At 42.8% G+C, this 25,890-nt stretch overlaps 1 protein-coding gene across 1 annotated transcript; it reads right to left on the reverse strand.

Annotated features, from left to right (window-relative positions):
- Positions 1–4,148: 4,148 nt before the first annotated feature.
- Positions 4,149–24,211, reverse strand: LOC120514360 (interferon-induced protein 44-like). The gene is made up of 7 exons (XM_039734678.1): positions 24,111–24,211; positions 18,585–18,654; positions 17,034–17,229; positions 15,455–15,607; positions 14,478–14,649; positions 9,543–9,643; positions 4,149–4,367 (listed from the first exon to the last, which is right to left on the reverse strand). Exons 1-7 carry the CDS (start codon positions 24,157–24,159, stop codon positions 4,149–4,151), a joined length of 960 nt encoding a protein of 319 aa, XP_039590612.1. The 5' UTR covers positions 24,160–24,211.
- Between the last annotated feature and the right edge of the window lie 1,679 nt (positions 24,212–25,890).

Below are 25,890 nucleotides of genomic sequence, written 5' to 3' on the forward strand. Positions count from 1 at the left end.
CGGGATGTTTTGCTGCCTCTGGCACCGGAGGCCTTGACTGTGTGCAAGGCATCATGAAATCTGAAGACTACCAAAAGATATCGGGGTGCAATGTAGGTCCCCGTGTCAGAAAGCTGGGTCTGCGTCAGAGGTCATGGGTGTTCCAGCAGGACAAGACCCCAAACATACCTCGAAAAGCACAAGACAAAGTGCTGGAGAGTCCTGAAGTGGCCAGCAATGAGTCCGGATCTAAATCTGACTGAACACTTATGGAGAGATCTCAAAACTGCTGTTGGGAGAAGGCGCCCTTCAAATCTGAGAGAACTCGAGCAGTTTGTCAAAGAAGAGTGGTCGGAAATTCCAGCTGAGAGGCGTAACAAGCTTGTTGATGGTTATAGGAAGCGCTTGATTTCAGTTATTTTTCCAAAGGGTGTGCAACCAAATGTTAAGTTGAGGGTGCCAATAATTATGTCCAGCCCGGTTATTGAGTTTTGTGTGAAATGATGTCAGATTTGGCTTTTTGTCTCTGTTTTTTTGTGTTGTTACAATGCACATAAAGTTAATAAACATGTGTATACCAAAACATTTGGAATTGCAACAATTTTCTGGGAGAATTCCAGGGGTGCCAATAATTTCGACAATGACTATATATATATATATACAGTATATATATATATATATATATATATATATATATATATATATATATATATATAGTGAAAACCCAGGGCACGTACCGTACAGCCACCCTATCCCCGACACAAGCAGGCAGGATGCCAATTGCCACGCAGCACACAGTTTATCTATTGTTCTTCACAGTGCACAAGTCACCACAGCCCAACACGGTCCCTTTTGCCACCAGTCTTTCTGCCTCCACTCCTCCTCAGGTTTTTTAAAGTATGGCATTGCATTTGTTGTCTTTTTGGTATTTTACATGAATCACATGATGTAGGCATGTAGCTCCCGCTACACAAGTGGTTTACCGTTTATACTTGCACGCCTATTTTATGTAAATCTGGAGGATTCCACCAGGTGGCACTGTGAGATATCATCATGGTAAGAAAACAACATTTGGCTTTGCTATGTTGTGAATTTCCTGAAACAGACACTAAATTCCCAGGACACCTTAGCCACAACATCTCTGATAAGGATGGACGTTTAATGATTATATCCATCAATCCAGGGATGTGCCCATTCCAGCAAGCATCGGGCATGAGGAAGAAACAACCCCTGGATGGGGCATCACCTCATCGCCAGGTGAATACAAGCACACACACACACACACACACACACACACACACACACTTGTGTCTTGTTAGTGTCACCAAATCCCCAAAACCGCATGTCCTTTTGAGGAAACTGAAGCATATTGTGGAATCCCACCAGGAAAACATGCAAACTCCAGGCAGGGAACACCAGGGACAGGACTCCCTACAGCGAGACAGCAGTGCCACCGTTCTGCCATGACACTTGTGCGTATGCGTTCTGAGTGTGAAGTATAAACCGGCCCTCAGAGGATTATCTTCTGGACAAAATGGAGAGAAGTCAGCACTGCCGTGGCTTTCTGCTGCTGGCTCAGCTCAAGAGTTCCCTTCTATTTCTCAGCCTCCAGCGTCTCCATTTTTAATGGCTACCCAATAACTTTCCTTTAAATGACAATTAAAACACAGCAGACAGCAGTGACAATGATGGCATATCCTACACACGATATGCTAATTTCATGCTATTCATTTTAATGAGCTCATTGACAATGTGCATTAATAAATGACACAGTCAAGAAAAGAAATCTCAATAAAACTTACAGATACTTTAAATTAAAAGATAGAACATTCAAGAGATGCTTTGAAGTGTCTTGATGAATGGATATATTATAAGTAGAAATAAAAGAGGAGAAAATGATGAGAGGAGACCCTCACAGACAGAAAGGGCTCATCTAGAAAGAAGAAAAACCAGCAGCCAGTAGGGGGCACCAAACCTGAGTCTGGAACCTGAAATTCTGAAGCCACCCATCTGTTTTCAAACCAGTTTAAACCAGTCCACCAGGGCTGAACAGAAGACCACCATTGGGTCCACACAGTCACCCTGAGCCAGTTTAGAGCTGGAGGTTTACTGGGCACACACTGGGCATCATTGTGATGTAGAAGGAGAATGGAAAGCAAGCCACAGAGACACAGAAAGAAGAAGAACATTTAATTCTAAGGCACATTGTCATACAAATGTCACTCAAAGTGCTTCACAAGATGACAAAGAAAACAAAACCAATTAGAACTAAATAACAATTAATAATAATAATAATAATAATTATAAATAAATTAAATACCAAAAATAGAAGATAAGAATAAATCAATAGACATTTACATAACACAGAAATACGTACAGTACAAGTAATACAGTTGATAAAGTGCAGTTCTTATATATAAAGATTCATTGTTTAATCTCTAATGATAAGATATATTATATAATGACATATGGCGTCGGGGCCATGCAGCAGCTTTTACAGAAGCTCACTCTGTTTTTTACAATTCTTTTTTTAGAATTATTACTGTTTTAATGTTATTAATTATGAATGTTAAGATTGTTACTATTCTTTTTTAAATGAATGTTGAAATGAAACTGAAAAGACGCTGCTGCCAACGCAGACCCACCAGCCGGCCCGTCACAAAAGCATCTTTGAAACTTAAAAAATGTCAAAGGGTGAGCGTAAAAGAACAAAAAGGATCCGAAGGCGGCCCACGTCTGTAATGTCTGAAAATATAAGAGACACTGAGGAATATAAAGTCGGCTGCGTCAGTATTCTCGTATTCACCTGGCAGCACCGCGATCACCGCCACCTAAAGAGCTCCATGACACCCCATCAGAGGAGCTGCTTGTCTGAAGATGATAAGGGAAGAAAAGGGCAAAAATCTGCAGTGAGCACAGAAGTTACACGCGATATCCGAGGAGGGAAGAGTATGGGGATCAAGTGGAGAGCTTTGGTTCTTGGTGCAAAGAGAATCGTAGGCACGTGAACATCAGCAAAACCAAACTACACTATCTATCTATCTATCTATCTATCTATCTATCTATCTATCTATCTATCTATCTATCTATCATATAGTGCCTTTCACATCTATCTATCTATCTAAGAGGTGAAGATACAGCCCCTATATAATGAGCTATGTCTGATTGACTGTCACATCTCATATCAAGTCACGGTGAGTTTAGGTGCGGTGGGTGACATTTTGTGTAGAGCTGAGTGTGGACTTAAACCTCTTATTTCAGACACTCTTTAAATGCTGGGCAGGTTTCATCAACATCAAGTGGTTAACTCGGGACGGGGACTGAAGATTTGTTTGAATGTGCAATGGTGAATAAGTGAGTGTGGTACAATTAAACTAAACATGTCATCCTGACACCAAACGTGTCCACGTCATCGCCCAGGGAGATACGTTGCTGCACTTCATCCTGGTTGACTCAGTGATGGATGATTCTCAATGCTGGTGACTTCAAACAAGGAGACACACATCAATCATGAGGTTCCATTTCTAGAGACCTCAAGCTGGAGCTGCTCTATTGAAATGTTAATAAGTTTAAATATAAAGTTGTGGTCTGACCTCACCTTACTGCCACCTCTCTTTGACAGCCCAGTATTGTCCAAGTTAGAAGTTCATAAGTGTGTTTGGAGAGTTGTTGTTAGGTTTTATTATAATATTTATTTTTGCCGCTCCTGTGAAGTATCTAATCAACAACTCCAATGCTATGGTCAGATGGCTACATGCACACTCTAGAAACATCACTTTAAGGCCAATGTTTATCTAGTATAATATAATTGACAGTGAGAACTAATAATTTGTAATCAATTATCAAGAATCTCCTGATGCTGTTTGTCCACGTTAAGCAATGTGAAATGACGAGGACAGCCAAGCGAGGCAACAAATGTGTCAAAACTGAAAGAACAAACATCGCACAATTCCCAGCAGCTCCACATTACTACGTCACGCCATTGGCACTTTGGGGGTTGGTTATCCAGGTGGACTTTCCGCATTTTCCTCAGGTCCTCCCGCACACCCTTGGATTAATCCGTGCTGGTGTGAGTCAGTGTGTGTGTTTTTGGACAAGAGTTCTCAATATCCAAACGTGTCTTGAAATAAGCGGGTTTATAAAAATTAAAATGGACACCTGGAGTCATGTTATTGAAATGAAGGAAAAAAGCATTCAGAGCTGATTGTCTCAGCGTGGCATTTCAGCTTCACATCATCTAAGCAGGCATCAGTGGCTCTCAGCATCTGTTGCAGGGCCTTCAGGATCAAAATGTCCACATTAAGACTGAGCTCCGTCTCCGAGGAGTAGCTCTTAACCAGGGAGATGGAGGAGACAGGGGCTCCTAAAGTCTTTCCAAGCTGAATCACCTGGAAGCAAAACAGAAAAATAGATGAGGTGACAAGGACGTCATGATGAAGCGGCCCAAAGACAAACCCACGTGAGACTTGCGCTAGGAAGGTTGGAAGCCTCTGAGCTGCTGGCCGAGTTTCCTGACCACATTATCGTCATCTTTAAGTGTTTGAATGTTTGAAAACCTTGACGATGATCCCACCGCTGACACTCTGATAGCACTGGTTGGTTGAGTGACTTACTCATGAAGACACAACGTGCAAACACTGATCTTTCACTTGGGTTTCCACTTTAAAAGTTCATGAATAAAATTTGACCTTAATGTCTCCTTATTTGGCCTGGACGTGAAACGTGAAAGCATTAGGACACAAACATGGAAGACGTTAGAACCATAGCTGCTAATCACAGGCTGATATTCTAAATGGAGAAAAAGGAAGATATGTATCACTAAAAGTGTTATGGGCTCGCTACTTTTATTTGCTTTTTCACTTCACTAGCTGTCACCCAGATACGTTGTCACACACGCGCGCATGGGGGACAGCTAAAGAGAGCAATTCCATGCCAGACCAGGGGGGTCTTTCTCTCACTTCTCTGCAGACTTGTTACAGGAAATTACGTCTTTCCCCCAATGATGTCACTTCCAGTTACAACCCTATTGATGACGTCACCTCCGGCTTCGGCCCTATTTATGACGTCACTTCCTCCGCTCTCCTTTAAAGCTGCCATCTTTTTATACACAAATTAGTTCTGTTCGGACTCCAATCTGTATACTTCAATATACTTCAGTCCATTTAATTTTGCAGCCAGGAAACAACATACGGGTGGCTGCCCCAAACCTTTTTTGTGGCTTTTGACTACGTTTGTGACAACCTCTTATATTCAACTTGCGTGAATTCAGTCCAGCCAGGGGTTTCCACTTGAATGGAGCCTGCCGAGTACAGACTCAGTGCCCACAGAGCTTCTTCCAGACGTTTCCGCTTAGAAGAGACTTTTATATGGCGGTAACAAATGTAACCCGACTAGAATTTGAAAAAATGACAGAATACAAGTTGTTTCAGTAAAATTAAATCAGTAACACACAATAAGATGGGTAGAAGAGTAGTAAACGTAGACCTAGCTTGATATCCACTCGTGCCCTCTGATTGGTCAGTCCACAGGCTGTGTAGGATAGTTACAGGGATGGGATTGGAGGAATAAAAGAGAGACACAGGGGAGAGACAGGACAAAAAAAGTGTGGAGGAGAGAGAATGAGGAAAGTGAAAAGGACGAGAAAGGAAAACAAAAGAGAAAGGTAAAGCCCTAGAGAGAGGGTGAAAGCCGTGTAAAAACCCCGGTAAAGACCCAGACAGGGAAAGCCCCAGCAAAACGCTGAAGCACCATGAAAAAAACCCAACGGCAAAGACGATTCCAGGTAATGAAACAAAATGCTGATCAGAACAAAGTCATGGAGATGATTAGGATTAGGAAACAAATTAGGTGGAGTGACGAGGGGATTACAAGACGGGATGAGGAGTGTGTCACATTGGGACCAGAGAGGGGAGAAGAAACGACACACGGGGTGAACGGAGCGTTTCGGTGAGCCGAATACACAGGAGACCGGAGAACACGACTTCAACTCCGGCAGGCCGCTGCTGACTTGTATTTGTTTGCCTGATGGGGCCAAACGGAGAAGTTCACTCAACTAAAGTCTAATGGGCTGGGGGTGAAACGTCACGTGAAGAGGCCGCTTCTGTTTCTGTTTGTTTGGGCCCCCCAGCGGAGAGTCAATAATTAATTATTTATAATTAGCAGGGGGTGAGCTCACCAGTAGCAACTGGGAGGACATTGTATGGTATTGTAAACTGTTACTGGGTTTTATTACATGTGTATATAATTGTATTTTATAATATTTGGGTATCTGTTGCTGCTATTTGGAGCATTTAAGGAAAGATAAACTTTTTTGTAAACTGTTTTAATAAGTTAAATGTTTCAAAGTAGGTAAGAAGAGGATAGTAAATGTTACAGATATTTGAAATGTGAATATTGGAGGTGACGACAGTGTATTAAACAATTTGGGGGTCCTGCACGCTGATTAAAAGAAAGGAGGGTCATTTATCGACCAGTTTGTATGTGCAGATTACTTGGGGTTTTATAAGAAAATTATATTCTTAAAGTTGACGATCTGCATGTATTTAAACAGAATCATAAAGCACGTATGAGAACAAGGATTTCATATTCTGATGCACATTAGCATAGTAAGGGTTAAACCATAGAAATCCCTCGATTGTCTAATTTTATTATTTTTCTCTTTGTAGCTGCCAAGCTTAAAAATTTCAGTCAAGGACACTTTGTACTTTTAGAGAGCTAAACAGGTCATTAAGAAACGCAGCCATTGAGGCTTTGGCCATGAGACAAAAAACAGACAGGCTGTTGGCTTCCATTTGCTGCAACTGAACCTCTGCCTCCCCATCTACCTACCTGGACAGGTGATGACAAGTCGAGGGAAGTGCAGGTTAGAAGAAACAGCGTTATGTTGTGCCCCAACCTCCAGCCCAAAGTCTAATGTGTGGGTCTGCCGGATTCCGACTTAATGGTGGGATTCCTTTCTGTTAATGGAATCGACGGGGTATGGAGCAATGATGGCGGGTCCGGTCAGGTGATGGACATTAGGTAATGATGGGAAGAGCCAGAAGGAGGAGAGGATTTTGCAGAAGTGATAAGAATTGTAATAAATGTAAGCTCGCTGAATTTGCTAATTGCTTATTTCATTTGAATTGAGACCGTGTATGCATCACACAATAAGATGGGACTTTGCTACCTTCCGGAAACTCCGTGTGCCTACTTTCAGCAGCGGGTTTCTGCCACAACATAAATTGTACATTTCATGTCAATAGCCTCATTAGAAATACATTTACTGAGAAAAACGACGTGTTCAATCTTTATTTTCCTCACTGTACAGACAAGCCGATACTAATGAGGCACGTCCTGCACAAAGGGACGCTGAACTTCATGGTACTAAAAAAGCTAAACTTGATTATCAGGATAAATCTGAACAGAAACTGGCCACACAAAACGTGACCTCGATGTGGACGGGCATTAAAGGCCTTAGCTGGCTGTCATGAATTTCCCCTTGGGATTAATAAAGGATCTATCTATCTATTTATCTATCTATCTATCTATCTATCTATCTATCTATCTATCTATCTATCTATCTATCTATTATATAGTGCCTTTCATTCTTATCTATCTATCTATCTATCTATCTATCTATCTATCTATCTATCTATCTTCTCTATCATAGAATTCTTTCTTTCTTTCTTTCTTTCTTTCTATCTATCTATCTATCTATCTATCTATCTATCTATCTATCTATCTATCTATCATAGAATTCTTTCTATCTATCTATCTATCTATCTATCTATCTATCTATCATAGAATTCTTTCTATCTATCTATCTATCTATCTATCTATCTATCTATCTATCTATCTATCTATCTATCTATCTATCTATCTATCTATCTATCTATCTATCTATCTATCTATCTATCTATCATAGAATTCTTTCTTTCTATCTATCTATCTATCTATAGAATTCTATCTATCTATCTATCTATCTATCATAGAATTCTATCTATCTATCTATCTATCTATCTATCTATCTATCTATCTATCTATCTATCATAGAATTCTTTCTTTCTATCTATCTATCATAGAATTCTTTCTTTCTATCTCTCTATCTATCTCTCTATCTATCTATCATAGAATTCTTTCTTTCTATCTATCTATCTATCTATCTATCTATCTATCTATCTATCTATCTATCTATCTATCTATCTATCTATCATAGAATTCTTTCTATCTATCTATCTATCTATCTATCTATCTATCTATCTATCTATCTATCTATCTATCTATCTATCTATTATAGAATTCTTTTCTATCTATCTATCTATCTATCTATCTATCTATCTATCTATCTATCTATCTATCTATCTATCTATCTATCATAGAATTCTTTTCTATCTATCTATCTATCTATCTATCTATCTATCTATCTATTATAGAATTCCTTTTGTTCTATCTATCTATCGATCAGAAATGAATAACCGTGTGAGGGTTTGTGGTTTTACCTCCAACTCTGATTTAGCTGAGATGTGAGCAGCTGGAATTTGCTGAGTAAGTGCAAAGAAGGAATAAGGGAGAGAGATTTTTTTCCTTAAACTGATATACAGAACATTTTTAGACAATTAAACGCAAATAAAAGTCTTCTGTAAGACACGCCTCGCCCACCACCTTCTCAATTTCAGGTACTGAGACCCAAGGATGAAAAACAACTGGATCAAATCCTCCTTCATCCCACCTGTTGTGAATCTTCTAAATTCGTTCCATTTTAATAAATGTTCACTTAAATCACAGGATGAAGAGTCAGCATCTTCATCATTCATGAGTCAAGTCGAAATGCTGCTTCAGTTTTCATGTCTAACTAGCCGTCACCGGCGGCTCAGTCTGTGTAGTAGTGACACGGGACTCAATCAATGAACAGGTATCGTCAGCTAAGCGGAGGTGAGGTGCACTCCAACACGTGGCGACAGGTCGACCGATTCAAACGGGGGCTGGCGGGAGCGTGAGGAGGGTCCCACCCGGCTCCCTACTCCTGACATCACGCTTCCCCTTCCCTCGGCCCGCAGCCTCTCTCTCGGATTCGAGCAAATAAATTGATGAGAGAAGTCGTGAAATCAACCAGAATGTTCAAGTAAATTATAGAAAAAACCGTGATCTAAATCCATGAAGTAGTCCTCTCATGAAACGTTGGATTTCATATCTCGAGAGATATGTTTGATCAAACATGTAACCAGAAGCATTATGTTCAATGCTGTATTTTATTTATTTGTACCTTGTTCCTGTTGGACGGCCATGCTCTTTGTGGTATCAGACACAAGTGTTACTACATGAATAACGGTAGAGACTTCATCATTGAACAGACTTGAGTAACGTCAAACAACAAAGAAGAGCAGACAATAAACTACAAACACTTTATCAGTTTCAGACAAACTGCCTGTCATGAGGAGCAGCCAAGGAGAGAAGTGAGAATTTGAGAAGGTTCCGTTTCCACCTTCTTGTTTGTTGGACTGACTTTGCACATTTTATTACTTACCCGTTATCTTCACCCATACGCATGCCAGCCTGCCACCCATCTGTGCCCTTTGACTCACCTTCTCATAAAGGTAGCGGCTCCTGTACAATTTGGTCAGGTCTTTTTTAACTTTCGTGCAGGCTTCATCGACCTTAGTGAGCAACACGAGCTGAGGAATCCCTGCAGGAGAAGAGAAGAAGGGCCGAGTGAAATTCTGATCAGGTCTGCCATCTGTCTGACTGTTGGGCCACTGATGGGCTCTCAAGAAGACTTCTTTATCACACTTTAACTTGATTATTAATTCTTATTAGATAAGATCATTAGGTTATTGCTATTTCTCAAGCTGTTTGATTTATTTAAGTTGTGTCAGGTTTGCAGGCCAATGGCAGAGCTGAGTCACTGATGAGGATTTCTCCTCTGCTTTTCTGTCGTGATCCAGGGACATGCGGTCAGGGGAGGCCATCATGAAAAGTAAAAACTAATAATGATAACATAAAATAAATCTGTCTACTGGTCTGTGCTAGAAATTTGTTTTCTGTGTGAATCCAATGATTGTGATCATTTTTTAGTCAAAATCACTGAATTTGCGTATTTCCTATTCCAATGAGAAACGTGAGGTGTGGTAGTGACGACCCTCACCTCCCCTCGGACTGCGCTCTCCCTCACACACTGACAGGGTTGATGTCTGCGATTGGCGCGTGCCTGTCACTGTCACTCGGTATGTCACCAATATAAGGTGTGCAGACACGTTTATTACACACCCTGACACTTCACAGTCTGGCTAATATCTTTAATGAATGTGTCTGACATGTTTAATGTTGCTGATCGGACATCAAACCGCCGTGAGAAGGCTCAAGGTGAGTGAGGCAGACAGTACCGTGCCGTCCTGAAGGGGGCACATGTGAGCCCAATGGGTGCTCGTTGCTGCTGTTCTTCTATGCTGAGGCACCAACAAGTCAGCGATATCAGAAAGTCACGTGCACTGCAGCCGGCCGTTTATTTTTATTTTTTTGTTCCGACTGTCTTCCAAAATTGAAGATTAAGACTTTAAAAAACTAAAGGAAAATAAGGAGGACTTTTACAAGAAAGTGATGGAGATGCAATATTTAAAAACTAATTTGTGTCCTTAAATAATATATATTCTTTTGTTTTTCTTGTTGTCCTTTTGTTGAACGGTCTGTATTAAAATTGATTAAAGCGTCAGACTTAAAAGCTTTAAAAAACAACTAAATATTTCAATGAAGGTCAAAATTGAAATCCGTTTTTTTTGTACACCTCTCCATACTTTCATTTGTACTGAATGAGTGTGAATTGTGGAATTGCAATGCAGATTCAGAACACATTGAGGGTGAGGAGCAAATGCAGTCTCTTAACTCTCTCGCCGTTCCTTCTTAGCCAAATATGCGCCTTACCTGTGTGTGTAAAGAGTGCCAATCAGATATGATATGTCAGTGTGCCAACTGAATAGTGAATAAGCTACCCTCGGGTTCATCTATTTGTAAATCTGACTCTGTGGGAGTCCGTGCCTCACCAGCCATGAACCTCAGCGCACGTCACTGACCTGATCAACACCACAATTAATCGCACCCAAGATTTGGATGAAGTTCACCAGTTACTTTATAACTCCCATTCAAAGCAGATGTCACCAGCAGTGCCAGGGTGAGGAAGTCGCTTGTGTTACTGGGCCAAGTGAACTGAGCTCAGTGATCGATTCTCCTTTAAGTGAGGGGGTGAGATTTGTAGATTTTTCAGAAATTTGGGGGCCCCGTTCGCATCATTGGAGTTTTCATCATTCATAACTGAAGTGTTTGGTGTTATAAGCACTGAGGACTGTGGTTGGTCTTTGAAGTTGTTAGTTGTTCGGGTGTTGGGTTTCCTGCTGGCATTTGCTGTTTATTCCTACTTTGCATTTCTTTTCAATTCACTGTAATGTCTGCCTGTTTTAGTCCTCATCGGGTGGTCCGGAAGCAGAAGAAGAAGTAGAGGGATGACAAAAGGAGGGTTTCTTTTAAACAAACCTCCATTCATTAATGGGCCTCCAAGAAGGGTAGCTGGGCAGGGGTGGGCACTGCAGACTGTCGGGCACATACAGTACAGCCAGACACCCCCAGAGACGTGCATGTAGTGCAGCCCCTGATGTCTGCTTCTGTGCTGAAAAGCCGAGCCACAGGACTGCAGGATGGGAGAACAGCAAGTCACTCTGAACCAAGGGGTAGAGACCGGGACAGAAGCCACAGTGAATATGAAGTACATTTCAGATACACTCTCTGGCCACTTTATTAGGTACACCCTGCTAGTGTCGGTTGGACCCCCTTTTGCCTTTTGCCAGAACTGCTGTAATTCTTCATGGCGTTGATTCAACAAGCTGCAGGAAACATCCCTCAGGGTTTGTGGTCCATGTTGACATGATAGCATCCCACATTTGCTGCAGATTTGCTGGCTGCACATCCATGATGCCAATCTCCTGTTCCACCACAATCCGAAAGATGCTCTGTTGGACTGAGATCTGGTGACTGTGGAGGCCATTTGAGTCCAGTGAACTCATTGTCATGTTCAAGAAACCATTCTGAGATGATTTGAGCTTGTGAATTTGTGTGTTACCCTGCTTGAGGTAGCCATCAGAAGATGAGCACACTGCGGTCATAAAGGCAAGAATACTCAGGTGGGCTGTGGCATTTAAACGATGTTCAGCTGGTACTAAGGGGCCCAGAGTGGGCCAGGACAATATCCCCCCATACCATTACACCACCACCACCAGCAGCAGCCTGAACCATTGATACAAAGCAGGATGGATCTGTGCTTTCATGTTGTTGACCTGACCATCCAAATGTCGTAGCTGAAATCAAGACTCATCAGAGTAGGCAACGTTTTACCCAGCCTTCTATTGTCCAATTTTGGTGAGCCCACGTGAATTGTGGCCTCAGTTGCCAGTTCTTAGCTGACAGGAGTGGCGCTTGGTGTATTGGTGGCTCTGAGGCTAGGGGTCTGCACTGGCAAACGGAAGGTTGCCGGTTCGAATCCCGTAAATGCCAATAGGGACTCTGCTCTGTTGGACCCTTGAGCAAGGAAGGCCCTTGACCTGCAATTGCTGAGCGCTTTGAGTAGTGAGAAAAGTGCTGTATAAATATAATGTGTCTGATTTAAAGAGAACATGCCGTAGAGCTGAGCGTAAATGGAGGAAAACTAAACTAACTATCCATTATGAGATACTGAAGATTAAAATAACAGAATACAATAACACAGTCCGTCTTGAGAGGCGCTGCTATTTCTCTAAGGTTATAAATAACAATGCTAGTAATCCCAGAGTCTGATTTTCTACAATTGATTGCCTACTAAACCAGGTAACTCAAAGGAATGCCTCCAAAATACCTCCAGTGAAACCTGTGAGGCTATTGCTGTATTCTTCAATCAAAAAATTAATGATATTAGAAATAATATAATATATCTCCCCAACACTGCGGACCCTCCTGAACCCCAGTACTCCGTTATAAACAAACTCAATTCTTTCACCAGGATAGATTTACCTGATGTACATAAAATAATCTCTCAACTGAGACCCTCCACCTGCGTCCTTGATCAATACCAACAAGTCTTTACAAAGGTGTGCTAATTGATAATATTCTTGACATTGCAAACTCGATATGGGGGTCTTCCCAGACTGTCTTAAGACTGCTGTAGTTAAACCCCTAATCTCGACTCCTCTGCTTTTGAAAATGTTAGCCCCATCTCTAACCTGCCTTTCTTAATTAAAATTCTAGAGAAGGCAGTCATTATGCAGTTAAATGACCACCTCAATAAACCTGCTATTCTTGATAAGTTTCAGTCGGGTTTTAGAACAAATCACAGCACAGAAACTGCACTCGTTAAAGTAGTTAATGCAGACAGAGGCCATTTATCTGTTCTCCTCCTCTTAGATCTGAGTACCGCATTTGACACCATTGATCTCAATATTCTTAGAAATCGACTTAGTCAATGGGTGGGCCTCTCTGGCAGGGTCTTAAATTGGTTTGAATCCCACCTGGCAGGGAGAACATTATTTGTTAGTTGTGGGAATCATACTTCAATGACCCCTGATATCCGATATGGTGGTCCACAAGGCTCTATCCTGGTCCGCTGCTCTTCTCAATCTACATGCTTCCGTTAGGTCAGATTATCTCAGGTTACAACGTGAGCTACCACAGCTATGCTGATGACACACAGCTGTACTTATCTATAGCACCTGATGACCCCGACTCTATTGATTCACTAACACAATGTCTGACTTGTGTTTCTAATTGGATGAATAGTAACTTTCTCAAGTTAAATAAAGAGAAAACAGAAATCTTAGTGATTGGCAATAATGGAGGCAATGAGATTATCAGAAATAAACCTGATGCATTAGGATTAAAAGTTAAGATGGAAGTAAAGAACTTAGGGGTGATTGTTGACTGTAACCTGAATTTTAAATCGCATATTCATCAGATCACTAGGACAGCATTTTTTCACTTAAGAAACATAAGTAAAGTTAGACCTCTTATATCACTGAAAGATGCTGAGAAATTAGTTCACGCGTTTGTTTTCAGTCGACTAGATTACTGTAACGCACTCCTCTCAGGACAACCCAAAAAAGATATAAATCAGTTACAATGAGTGCAGAATGGAGCTGCTAGAATCTTAAGAAAATACGAGCACATCACCCCAGTTTTAATGGCACTACACTGGTTACCTGTGTCATTCAGAATTGAATTTAAAATTCTGCTTATCTATACTAATAAAAGGCAAAGCCATAACTCACTGACTCACTGACTCACTGACTCACTCATCACTAATTCTCCAACTTCCCGTGTAGATAGAAGGCTGAAATTTGGCAGCTCATTCCTTACAGCTTACTTACAAAAGCTGGGCAGGTTTCATTTTGAAATTCTACGCGTAATGGTCATAACTGAAACCTATTTTTTCGTCCATATACTGTAATAGACTGCAGCTCAATGGCCTGATTAACATCCCATCATTCTCTGCCAGGCTGGCTACTCACCTATGCTGTTCACTTCAGACCGGATTTTAGCAAACTTCTGCAGAAGAGACTTCTTAAAGATGTGGATGTTGTCTGCTTGAAGTACGTAGACGACGCAGTGCACCTTATCTGCCAGACAGGGATTCTCTCTGTAGCGGCTGTCATGTGGGGTTATCGGGGCCTTGGGACTGAACTGAAGAGACACAGTCAGTGTTACATGAGGCAGTCCCACCGCCCGCGCGCGCTCACAGTCCTCTTTTCATTTTCATATCATTCATTTACACACGCAGGTGGATTCACTGCCAGTCTGTCCCATCACAGTGTGACACAAGTCCTATTGTCTTACAACTAGGGCCATCTGGGGTCCCTACCTACACAACCAGTCAGCAAGTCACAACATACATAGATCAGCATGGGCCCCTCTGCTTGTGTGCGGCCCCCTGCTTACAATGGGGGTTCACCTGATTAAGGCTAAAGACACTGGATATTCTAATTGGTGGTCAATGTCCCCATTGGAGGTGCCTCCTTCTGATTCTGCCCTCACGTGACTCGTGTCTGCACATTTTACAAAAGTGTGTTTTTATTCTGCTGGTGACTACAGCAGTGAGCAGAATTGTACGTCAAAAGGGAGAAAAAGTGGACAGAGGAGGCCAGAGCAGCACTCTAAAGCTCCATTTTAATGGTGCCTCAGTCCAGATGCCATCTTGTCTTCCTTCAAGCTCCTGATCTTCCTCACCCTAGTGATGCGCTTTGTGTCAAACAGCAAGCTGAATGCGTGCAAAGAGCTTCTGTGACACCTGCCTGTGGTGACCATCCTCACTACACTATAAAGAGAACCTCGGGTCCACGGCCACCACCTCTAGGTTTTCTTTGTGGCACCACATTGGCACATTCTACTTTCACATATTTGATATTCTGCCAGACATCACTTCAGTATCTTTATGCTGTACCTCATGTCTCTGCCCTGGCATCAAGTGATGGTGGCAGGGGACTCTCACCTCATACAAGTCCGGGACATGTCCTTTAATGACGCTAATGATGTCGTCCACATGGATCCCCTCGCCATCGCCATTTTCCAGACCCATGGTATCACTCAGGACATATGGCAGACTCTTTCCACCTTTTCCGTCTTGAACCGGATATGTTCTATACTGCATGGGAGAGCAACAATGACATTTACTCCTATGGCACATATTCATAAATGCAGTCACATGAAAATGGCTGACTTTTTCATTGTATCTGAACAGGCAAACAGTAAACCCTCATGAAAACAGAGCCTGCAGATAAAGGAGATGGACTTAAATAAAAACACAAGGAAAACAATCATTTATTCAACAAAACTAGCAATACATGTGGTGGTCTACTGTGGAAAAATAAAATACCACCTTGACCTGAGAAGCTGGTGTTGCCCCCTGTAACAGAAATGACAAATTGTAGGCATTCTGTGTGACTGCCCTCCAGCCTCTGACATTGACTCCACCATAAGAAAACCCTTCAGTTGCAAGACGTTTGTGGATTTTCTTGTATATAATGAACATTTCAAATCCTTTCAAATCAGACCGTTGACTAGGCCAGTCCATAAGCCTCCATTTCTTCTGTATTACGTGATGTCATCTCCTGTTGAGTTCTGCTCTGTGCCGGTAATATTTCAATTACACTATTATATTGTATTGAGGATGACTTGTGTTCTGTTCTGTGTATTGTGTTGTGTTGACCCCCTTTTTCTTTTTGACACCCACTGCACGCCCACCTGGTAAGGGGTCTCTCTTTGAATGGCCTTTCCTGAGGTTTCTTCCATTTTTTTTTTTCTTTAGGAGTTTTTTCTTGTTTTCCTAGAGAGTCAAGGCTGTCAAGAGGCAGGGCCTGTCAAAGTCCACTGCAGCATTTCTTGTGTGATTCTGGGCTCTACAAAAATAAATTGTATTGCTAGTGTGATGCGGATTGTGTTGAAAGGTCCATTTCTGGTTGAACTTCAACTTATGGATGTGAAGACGCGGCTCAGCTCCAGGTCTCCTTCCATCTTGGGAGCCTCTTGATCCCGACATTGTCATGAACTGAGATGAGCCGGCAGATGAGGACAAACACACACATTGCAAGAGGAAGGTGAAAAAAGTACAAAAGTGGTTTTATTATAAGGAAGAGAAAAAAAAAATCAAAACAGTGTCCCCAGGTGTAATACCTAAATATCATAAATAAATAAATGCAAAAAATGAAATCTAAGAGTTAAAATCCACTAGAAAAACGAGGAATGCAAAGCAACAGTCATCAGGTCCTCCTCGAACAGGCGTTGTTTTACAGTCAACAACAACAACATCTAAAAAGAAAAACTAAACGTTAAATGTTGGGATGTTAAATTGGGGCTCTTTTTTTTTTTCAGGACCCCATAAATTTTGCGCTATGCCAGTGTCCACACCCTGGGGGGCCATTCTGAAGCCTGATCTGAGGCAGAGACCAGCAGTGACCCACAGCATTAAATGAATGGGCTGGAGACAATCAGGGACTACATGGCCAGCAGGAGATGACCAAAAGACTAACGTGATCTTCTCTGCTCGACTCTTCTTTCTGCCCCTCACTTACCCGTTTGCTGACACTGGTGTCTCCATACCCAGATGTGGCCTGCAGCATCACATGACCTCTGAAGATGCTGTTCACCGAGTTGAAGAAGCTGCTTTTACCGACTCCAATCTGCCCAACCAGGAGGATTCTGGGCTTGTCCACTGTCACTGTCAGACTCTTGTAGTTTCGGATTTCTTCTAGAAGTTCATCCTTTACCCTGCGTGTGACAAAAGAAGAAAGAGCAGAGAGATCAGTTAGGAGTTCAGAGGAAAACTTGATGGATTCTCACTTCAGGGTCAGGGATTCAGCAACCCTTTAGCACTTACAGTGGTCCCTTCAGACTCTCAGCCTCTCCAGGCTCTCACAAAGAACACAAGGTAGTGTGATGTGACAAGTGATGAGCAGCTCAAGAAAAAGAAGAGGAGGCAATGCTGCGAGGTGAGAAAATTCAGATCTCAAATGGAGTGCTGAGGCCTGACTTTGACACGACTGACGACCATTCTGACTATTTGTGAAGTTGACTCACTTCACTTCCAGGTGAGAGCCGCAGTGGGAACAAGTCAGGACAAACACATTGGGCCATCCTGTGACAACAAGGAGCTCCTCTTGGGGAACTCCAAGGTACTGGCAGGCCGGTTGGTACATCAAATCCAAGCAGTGGCCTTTGGGTGCATGGGACAGCCTCAGTGGTCAGTGCCAAGTGGGCATCCTGATCAGTGGTTTTCAATCTTTTGATCTCAAGTTTGAGCAACTCTTCGTGAATCTTGATGGAGAAATCACATATTGAGCGGTGGGGGGGGTCCCCTAAAGTTTCACATAGCTAGATGTATTAATATGAAATTGTAAATGGATTGGAGAGGGGGTAGTGGGGGACCCTTGGAGTTTTGAGCTACCAGATTCACTAACATTAGCTCATGAAATAGGGGGGATCAGAGACTTGGTGTGGGGGCTTCCCCTGAAAGTTTCAGGCTTCCACATTTACTAAAAGTGGACAATGGCGCGGCTCAGCCTGATCCTCACAGACCGGCAAAATATTTGTAGAGATCACTGAGTGGTGTTTGGGAAACTCTGATCTCGATGCAGCAACGAGTGAAGGAGTGGGCAGAGGTGGTGGGCTTTTGGCACCTTGTACCCACAATCAATGGGTCCAAATTTCTTTTCAGCCAGTAAATCAAGAAACTGTGTTGACAAGAGTGAAAAACGTCTCCTGCTATTTTGACGTCTTTTATTAAAGGCCCACTTTGTAACAAGAAGGTGGACGTGTCCCCAGTTTAGTCATTTTTGTGACTTTCAGTTAATGGCCATCTAGTAAATAAAAATAAACCAAAAAGAACATCAAATTCTTCACCAGCATATGAATTAAAATTAGGCAAAGAAGAAGAAAACAAAGAAAACCAGTGGGAGATAAAAATGATAGTGGAGAGCAGTAAACATCTCTGAATATCAAAGAGACTTCCAAGTCAACTTATTAGATAGACAGATCATGAAAGGCGCTGTAGAAAAGACAAACTGATCATGGAGAGCTGGAGAGAAGGAATACCGAGGTGACCAAGTGTGCAGACGGATACTCACTGTTCGCTGAACTCCTGCTCCCTCCATGGCTTTTTAAGCAAAAGCTTTGGCCGTGTCTTGAACATTGAAACTGTGAAGCAAATCAAAGTGTTGCTTTTAATTTTGATTTTCATCAATAATCACAACAAAGCAGGACAGCCATATGCTGGGGGGAAGCGGTCCCCTATAACAACTCAGAAAGGAGGCCTCCTCAAAGGCGTAAGCCCTAATGGTGGCAGCCGGGTGATCCACACAAAGGCTTCTTGTGGCCTCCCTGCTCCTTTAATCAGCCCAGAGGTGACATTTGTGAGTTTCTCTAAAATAAATGACAGCATCAGAAAGACTTGGGGCACTAAAGGGGTGAGTGGGCTAAAATGAGTATCGACGGAGAGCAGGAAGAAGCTGAAGAGGGAGAGAGAGACTCAAGTTAGAAAATGGAGAGATGATGATGTTGAGGGGTCTTTGGATAATGGAGCCCCCCCGCCCCAAGTCTGTCAGAGTGCAGGTTTAATGCTGACTTGTGACACAAAGAAGAAGCAAAGGGGGCAACTCTGGGGTTGTGTGCTTGTCCATGAAAGAGTGTGGGGCAGCCCCACTAACATACACCATGTGGCCAAATGTCTGTGGACCCCTGACCATCACACCTCCATCAGCTGCACGACGTTTCCATTTCCAAAGCGACTTACAAAAGAGGTCAGCATAACAGAGGAAACGTCAGACTGGGGGACAGCTGGGAAGAAGTGTGACAGGGCAAGGGGTCAAAATTTGTCACATGGAAAATCATACAGGAGTGTAAGATGCAGTTAGAATTTTTTTCTTTCTTTCTAGCAGATCCCAGAATGTGCCTAAAGAAAAAAAAACAAACACTAAGACGATACGAGAAAATACAACACAGCAACAACAGCAATGCAAAAATCTACCAGTGGCGTTCATGTAACAGTCTGACGGCGTACGGCGAGAAGTGTCTAATGCAGTGGTACTCAAACTGTGGGGCGGACCCCCAAGGGGAGCACAAAGTAACAAAATGGGGGGAGTGAAGAAGTGAAAAAAAGAAAACAAGAATTGAAAATATGAAAAATCCATCCATTAAAACCTAAACAAATGAACTTAAACTACATTCTGATACTAGAAAAATAAATACAGAGTTAGATAAATGTCGATAAAAGTTAAGTAGGTATAATAAAATATGCATCTATGATATATCATTAATTAAAAAAGAACAAATTGGTATTAGTGGGCTCGTTAGGGGGGCGCGATTAAAACTGTTATGAAAACTCGGGTCGCAAATACGTGAAGGTTGAGAAACGCTGGTCTACAGGACCTTTCAGGCTGCAGTGCGGCCTACCTGACTTCAGCACCTTAAACGTTTTATTACTGGGATGACTGGAGTCCCAGAATATCCTGAGAGGTCTGATGAAGATGTCATGAGGAGCTGCCAGAGGACGTCCCTCCATGAAGGGGCCTGACAACGCATGTTCTCCCCAAGGACCACTCACTAGCCCCCGACGTCATTAGAAATCGACAGGCCCCATCGTCATTAGCTGCCATTAGGAACGAACATCGAAGCCACAAGGCGTATGACTTTAGCCGAGAATTTTGATGTCGTTCATTGTGTAATGTCATTGGGAGGTTTTTGAAAACATTTATAGTTCATTTCTCTCAAACACGCCTTTGATGGTTTTAATTGATTTTTGTAAAGCGCAGCTGATTCTGCCATTTTGACTTCCTTTTGAATCTTTGATGCTCTAAAAGTAATCCTGTTGGTTTCATGCCATTATTCTGAGACTTCCAAGTCAAATAATGGCGTGCATTTGTCACCCGCTCAAGATGTAGCCGTAAATGGATACTGTAAATATCATACTTCCAAAAAATACTGGAACTCAATTAAATGTACAAGTGCCATGTTATGTGCCATTATTGTGCGGCATCAGATTAGATCCCACATAGATTTTAAATAATACTTTTCTTGTCTCATATTTATAAAATGGCTTACTTCAACAGTATCCGTATTTAAATGTTTGTATGGAGACTATTAACAGTCAGAACATAATTAAAATGAATTTGTACAAACTGTGCGTGTTACCTGGTGTCACAAAGAATCCCACCAGATATAATAAAGGTTTGGGACAGCCACCCGTATAATGTATCCTGACTGCAAATTTAAATTGTCAAAGAGTTGTACACAACACAAGAGTCCAAAACAGAGCTGAACACATGAGACAAAGTTGGAGGCCCGCATAGGAAGTGACATCATCAAAGGGCCCAGACACCGGAAGTGATGTCGTCGAGACCGGAAGTGACGTCATCAAAGGGCCCAGGCACCGGAAGTGATGTCATCAAAACCGGAAGTGACATCATCAAAGGGCCCAGACAGCGGGAGTGATGTCTTCTCAGGCACCAGAACCTTGCAGGATTTCCCGGGAAAGGTCTGTAGGGAACTGAGAAAGACAGTCAGCGCACTCGCCGCCCCCGGTCTGATGTTTTATTACAATTACTCAGGCCCTTTAGTTGCCTCCTACTCACATGTGTGTGAGACTAGTTATTAATAAAATGTATTCATTTCCATCCATCCATTATCCAACCTGCTATATCCTTACAACAGGGTCACGGGGGTCTGCTGAAGCCAATCCCGGCCAACACAGGGTGCAAGGCAGGAAACAAACGCAGGCAAGGCACCAGCCCACCACAGTGTATTCATATCCTCCCAAGATAAAAGTTCAGAATATGAATTCATTTTTGAATTACAAAATAGAGCTATAGTTTAGTTTATAGCTCTATTACAGTAAAAAAGTGTAATAAATCTACTGCAGAGCGAGCCAACTTGGACTTTCTTGCCCTTGTCACACACAGCCGGGGTCCTTGTCTGGCCAGGACACCTCGTCACAGAGAGGCAAGCATGGGCAGAGCAGTATCTCCCCCAGGATGTTAGAAGGCAGTCCCCTGGGTTGCAGTGGTGCCTCAGATTCCCGCAGAGCTACAGCCCTGTTGGGATCCGGGGGTGCCACCAGGGGGTGTTGCAACAGCTGCTGAGCCCTCTTGGGTGGGATTTCTGAAACACCCAGAAGTGCTGCTGGAAGTAGGTGAGTGAGCAGCTGGAGCACCTCTGGGTGGGCTATAAAGGGAGTCAGTAGTTACCACTCCGAAATCTGGAGTCGGGAGGAGTGGAGGAGAAAAGAGAAGAAGAAAGTTAAGGAGTTGTGATTGTGCTTGAACTGTGCTGTGGGATCCTGGGATCAGGGAAGACATTGTCCACGAGGAAAGTAAAGGGAAAATAAAAGCTTGTGTTTTTATAAGTGTGCCTCCCATGTCTGTCTGTGTTGGATTAAGCGGCAGTATAGCGCCATCTATTGTCACACGCTGTATTACAGTATATTGATATTAAACCTCGTAATTATATAAATACAGTATATTACAAGATAGGAATTCATCTTTGAATCAATAAAAACATAGCACACATTTAGCTTTAATCATCTTTTAAAATTCTCTCCAATAAAAATACGACGGATGTTCGAAAAGTTTCCTCACTTTTATAGTTTCGTGGGAAACGGTGAAGGCGGGAGGGAGGAGTAGTAAAGTTGGAACGACGCAGAGGAAGGTGACTACGTAGAAAAGTGATGTCCTGTGTTTTTGAAATTCTTAATAAAGCGTTTAAAAGAAAGTATGGAAACTGTTTGAACGTCCCTCGTATAAAATAAATGCAATTATAACAACATGCAATAGTTGTACAATTACCTAATTTAAATGAAGTGTTTCACCAATTAATAACAAAAAACATACTCTGGCACTGCTCAAATACAATACACTGCTTGTACTGTGTAAATCACCATTTTGTCAAAGGAACCTTTGATAATATTTTACATTTCTATAAAAATCTTTGATTTTACTTGTCAGAAGTGCCCAAAAATGTTGTCAATACAAGTGTTGGACTCACTTAACTAAAAGAGCAAAAGAAAAAAAACTGTTTATTATTCAAACATAACAGAATATCAGCAGAATACGGTGTCAAAAAAACACACTTAGATATATCAACGCTAACTTATAAACTCATAACAATCTCATCTCTCTGTTATATAAAAAAATCTCGGGACGAGACAAGACTTTCTCAGAGAGACAAAGAGTAGATGACAAAGTGGAACGTCGTAAAGAATTCAAAAACGTTGGCGCGATACACATACAAGCAGGTTAGAGGTAATGGAAGTACGAAAATTCTCCAAAAAATGACAGTAAAGATCACATTAGCGCAATCAAACGGAAATTATTACTCGGTGAAATAACAGAACAGCGTAAAGAGATCGAATATATGGACATAAGTGATATGTCAGAAGTATGTAGATATTGTAGATTTAAATTTTAAGATCGTCTAATTCGTGTTGCCATCAGGGAAAAGTCGTGTTTCTTCCCAGTGAAGAGGTGTATCCACGAGAAATAAAAGATATGTCATTTGGTGAAAGTGAAATCCACGTACGTTGTCATGCTTGGGTCGCAGAGTTGCGCAGATACACAGGAGATTTTAGAGACAGAAACATTATTCAGACACTTCAAACAAACATAAGTCTCTTTCAGGAGTGAATCGAGCTCCGTGTGTAGTCAGAGGGGACAGTTCCGTCTGTCAATGAAAAGAAGAGAAAATCTTCCTCTTCATAAGGGCGTGCCTCGGGAGAGGGACCCCCGACAGGAGCAGAGGATGTCTGGGGGAGAAGAGAGACAAGGCAAAGAGACCAAGGGACACATCCTGTGTCCTGGGCATGACGTTAAACTGCACTTGGAGCAGTCCTCAATCTTGTAGGGAAATCAAGGGGGTTGGTGGCAGGATTGGCTCTCCAGCCACCATAAAGAAAACTTCACGCAGCTCTGAGATGACAGACAGGACTCCATTCTGCACTCTGTGGGAGTAACTTCACTGCAGACACCCATAGGAAGGCTGATCACTTTATGAAGAGGATGGGGTTAGGGGTAGGGTTAGGGTTAGGCCTGTTGGGGATCAAAACTGGTGTGGTACTGAGGCATTGCCTCCAGCACAGCAGCACTCCGGTCCCAAATTAAGGTAAGCGTGTTATGAGACTCAGATTACGGCACTCCCTGCGTGCCTTGTCTGTTGTCTCGGTGTTTGCTTCGACCGTGGTGAGTGATATCTCTGTGAAGGAGACATTCTATTCGCAACTTTGCTCGGTGGTTGATAGGTGCCCACAAGGTGACACTCCTCTGGTCATGGGTTATTTCAATGCAGCCACTGACACTGACAGGGCTGGCTATGATGGTTGTCACGGTCCCCATGGGTCTGGAGACCGTGGTGAAAGTGGCTCCATGTTCCTTGAATTTGTTAAAGATCAGGGGCTACAGATCACTGGATCCTGGTTAAAGTGCCCTGAGCTGCATTGTTGAACTTGATGTTTGTGAATTCTGACCACAGGTTTATTGTTGCTACTCTGAAGATCTAGCATAGGTCCAGTAGACTGTCACCTAATAGAAAAATGACCCTGCACTGACCATACACCAACACCAGGTTTTTTCTAATGAGTTTGCACACAATTTGTGTGAGGAACTTACAGACTTCCTTGCGACTGCTGATCCTAAAGTGATGTGGGAGACCCTCCATGACAATGTTCTGAAGGTTGCTGATGGTTGTGTTGGTGTTACCGGTGTTCCCAGAAGGAGGTGTTTCTTCTCGCAGGACACCCTGGATATCATCAAGAGGAGTCACAGCACACGGCTCAATGGCAACTCTGGTCTGTACCGGGAACTGAGAAGGACGGCTGCGAGGACTCTGAGGGCAGATAAAGAGGAGTTTGTTAGAGGAATCTGTAAACAGGTGACACACCATCTGTGGTCTAGCGACCCACATCCTGCTTACAGAGGAATCGAAGCATTACGCACATCCGAATCTGTTCCTCAGAGAGTCGCAGTCAAGGCGGCTGATGGAATGGTCCTTACGATGACACTGCAGTTGTGACACACTGGGCAGGCTACTTTGAGCAGTTTTTCAAAGCTGATCCTCCGGCTAGGACGTTGGATATCTCTGGTCCACGGTTTTTGAGGCTGATCCTCCAATTAACTGTGAACCACCCAGTCTCACTGAGATGGCACAGGTGGTAAGCCAACTTAGATTAGGGAAGGCTGCAAGGGTCTGTGGTATCCAGGGTGAACTTCTCCAGGCTGGTGGTAATGCTGTCCTCCTGACATTGCAAACTATCTCTGCTTCCATTTGGGAGACTGGTATCATCCCAACTGACTGGAAAATGGGACATGTCATCCTTATCTGGAAAGGGAAGGGGATCACCTGGACTGCAGCAACTATAGGGGGATAACACTGCTCTCGGTGCCGGTTGTCCTCAATAGGATCCGTGATCACTTGCCCACCTACCAGTGACTGGATCAGTCTGATTTTAGGCCTAAGAAGTCGACCATAGACTGCATCCTGGCACTGAAGGTTCTCATGGAGCGTAAACGCGAATATCGACAGAGTTTCTTTGCAGCCTTCGTAAAGTGTTCGACTTAGTTGATCGAGTTGCCCTGTGGGACATCCTGAGGGTTCGCGGGATCCCCTCGAGGTTGCTGGATATCATGGCCGGCCTGTACACTGGTACTGTGAGTGCTGTGCAGAGTGGAAGCAGACCCTCTGTGTTTTTCCCAGTTGATCCTAGGGTCCGTCAGGGGTATGTTCTGCTCCTACTCTGTTCAATGCTTGTATGGACTGTGTGTTGGGGGGGTCGTGGGGTCAAGCGGCTGTAGGGCATCTTTTTGGTGAGGAAAGATTTGCGGATCTCGACTTTGCATTCCTTCAATTTTACTGCCCTCTGTGAATTTCTCGAGTTTGCTAACTACAGCAGAAGAGTCGGAGTCAATTCTGTCATACGCTTTGTTTTTGTTTGCAATTCCAGTTTCCTGTTTAAATGTTCATAATATGTTCTTGAGTAAATGTCTACTGAGAAGAAACAATGAAACTCACTATATACCTGTAATCATTCAAAAATGGTGTCTTTAGTTCTTGTGGCCAGTAGGAGGCATTGCAGTGCCCTAAACCTCAGACACCACCACACAAACACAAGTCCTGGGTTCAAATAGTGATTTATTAACAATAAAACCTTAACAAGGCCTCTTCCAATACACACAATTCCTCTTTATTTCTCTCTTTCCTCTCCTTCACACCTCCAGGTGAGCTTTGTCCTCCTTTCACCCGACTCCAACTCACCCAGATGTGGTAGAATGGCTCCTTTCATCTTAAACCCAGGGGTACTTCCAGTGCCAGGCCACAGTCTGACAGAAGTATTTCTGGGTCAATCAGAGGTTCTAAAAACCAAGGAGCACAGCTCCTAGCAGCACCCCCTGG

The sequence above is a fragment of the Polypterus senegalus genome, chromosome 14, assembly GCF_016835505.1.
Source record: "Polypterus senegalus isolate Bchr_013 chromosome 14, ASM1683550v1, whole genome shotgun sequence".
Classification (NCBI taxonomy): Eukaryota; Metazoa; Chordata; class Cladistia; order Polypteriformes; family Polypteridae; genus Polypterus; species Polypterus senegalus.

Coding starts and splice junctions, on each gene's coding strand:
- LOC120514360 (XM_039734678.1), bottom strand. CDS start 24,159: ATGGAGGGTCTCCCACATCACTTTAGGATCAGCAGTCGCAAGGAAGTC. Junction 18,655..24,110: donor CAGCAGTCGCAAGGAAGTCT/GTAAGTTCCTCA, acceptor TTTGCTTCACAG/TTTCAATGTTCAAGACACGG. Junction 9,644..14,477: donor GTCTGAAGTGAACAGCATAG/GTGAGTAGCCAG, acceptor CTTCTCCTGCAG/GGATTCCTCAGCTCGTGTTG.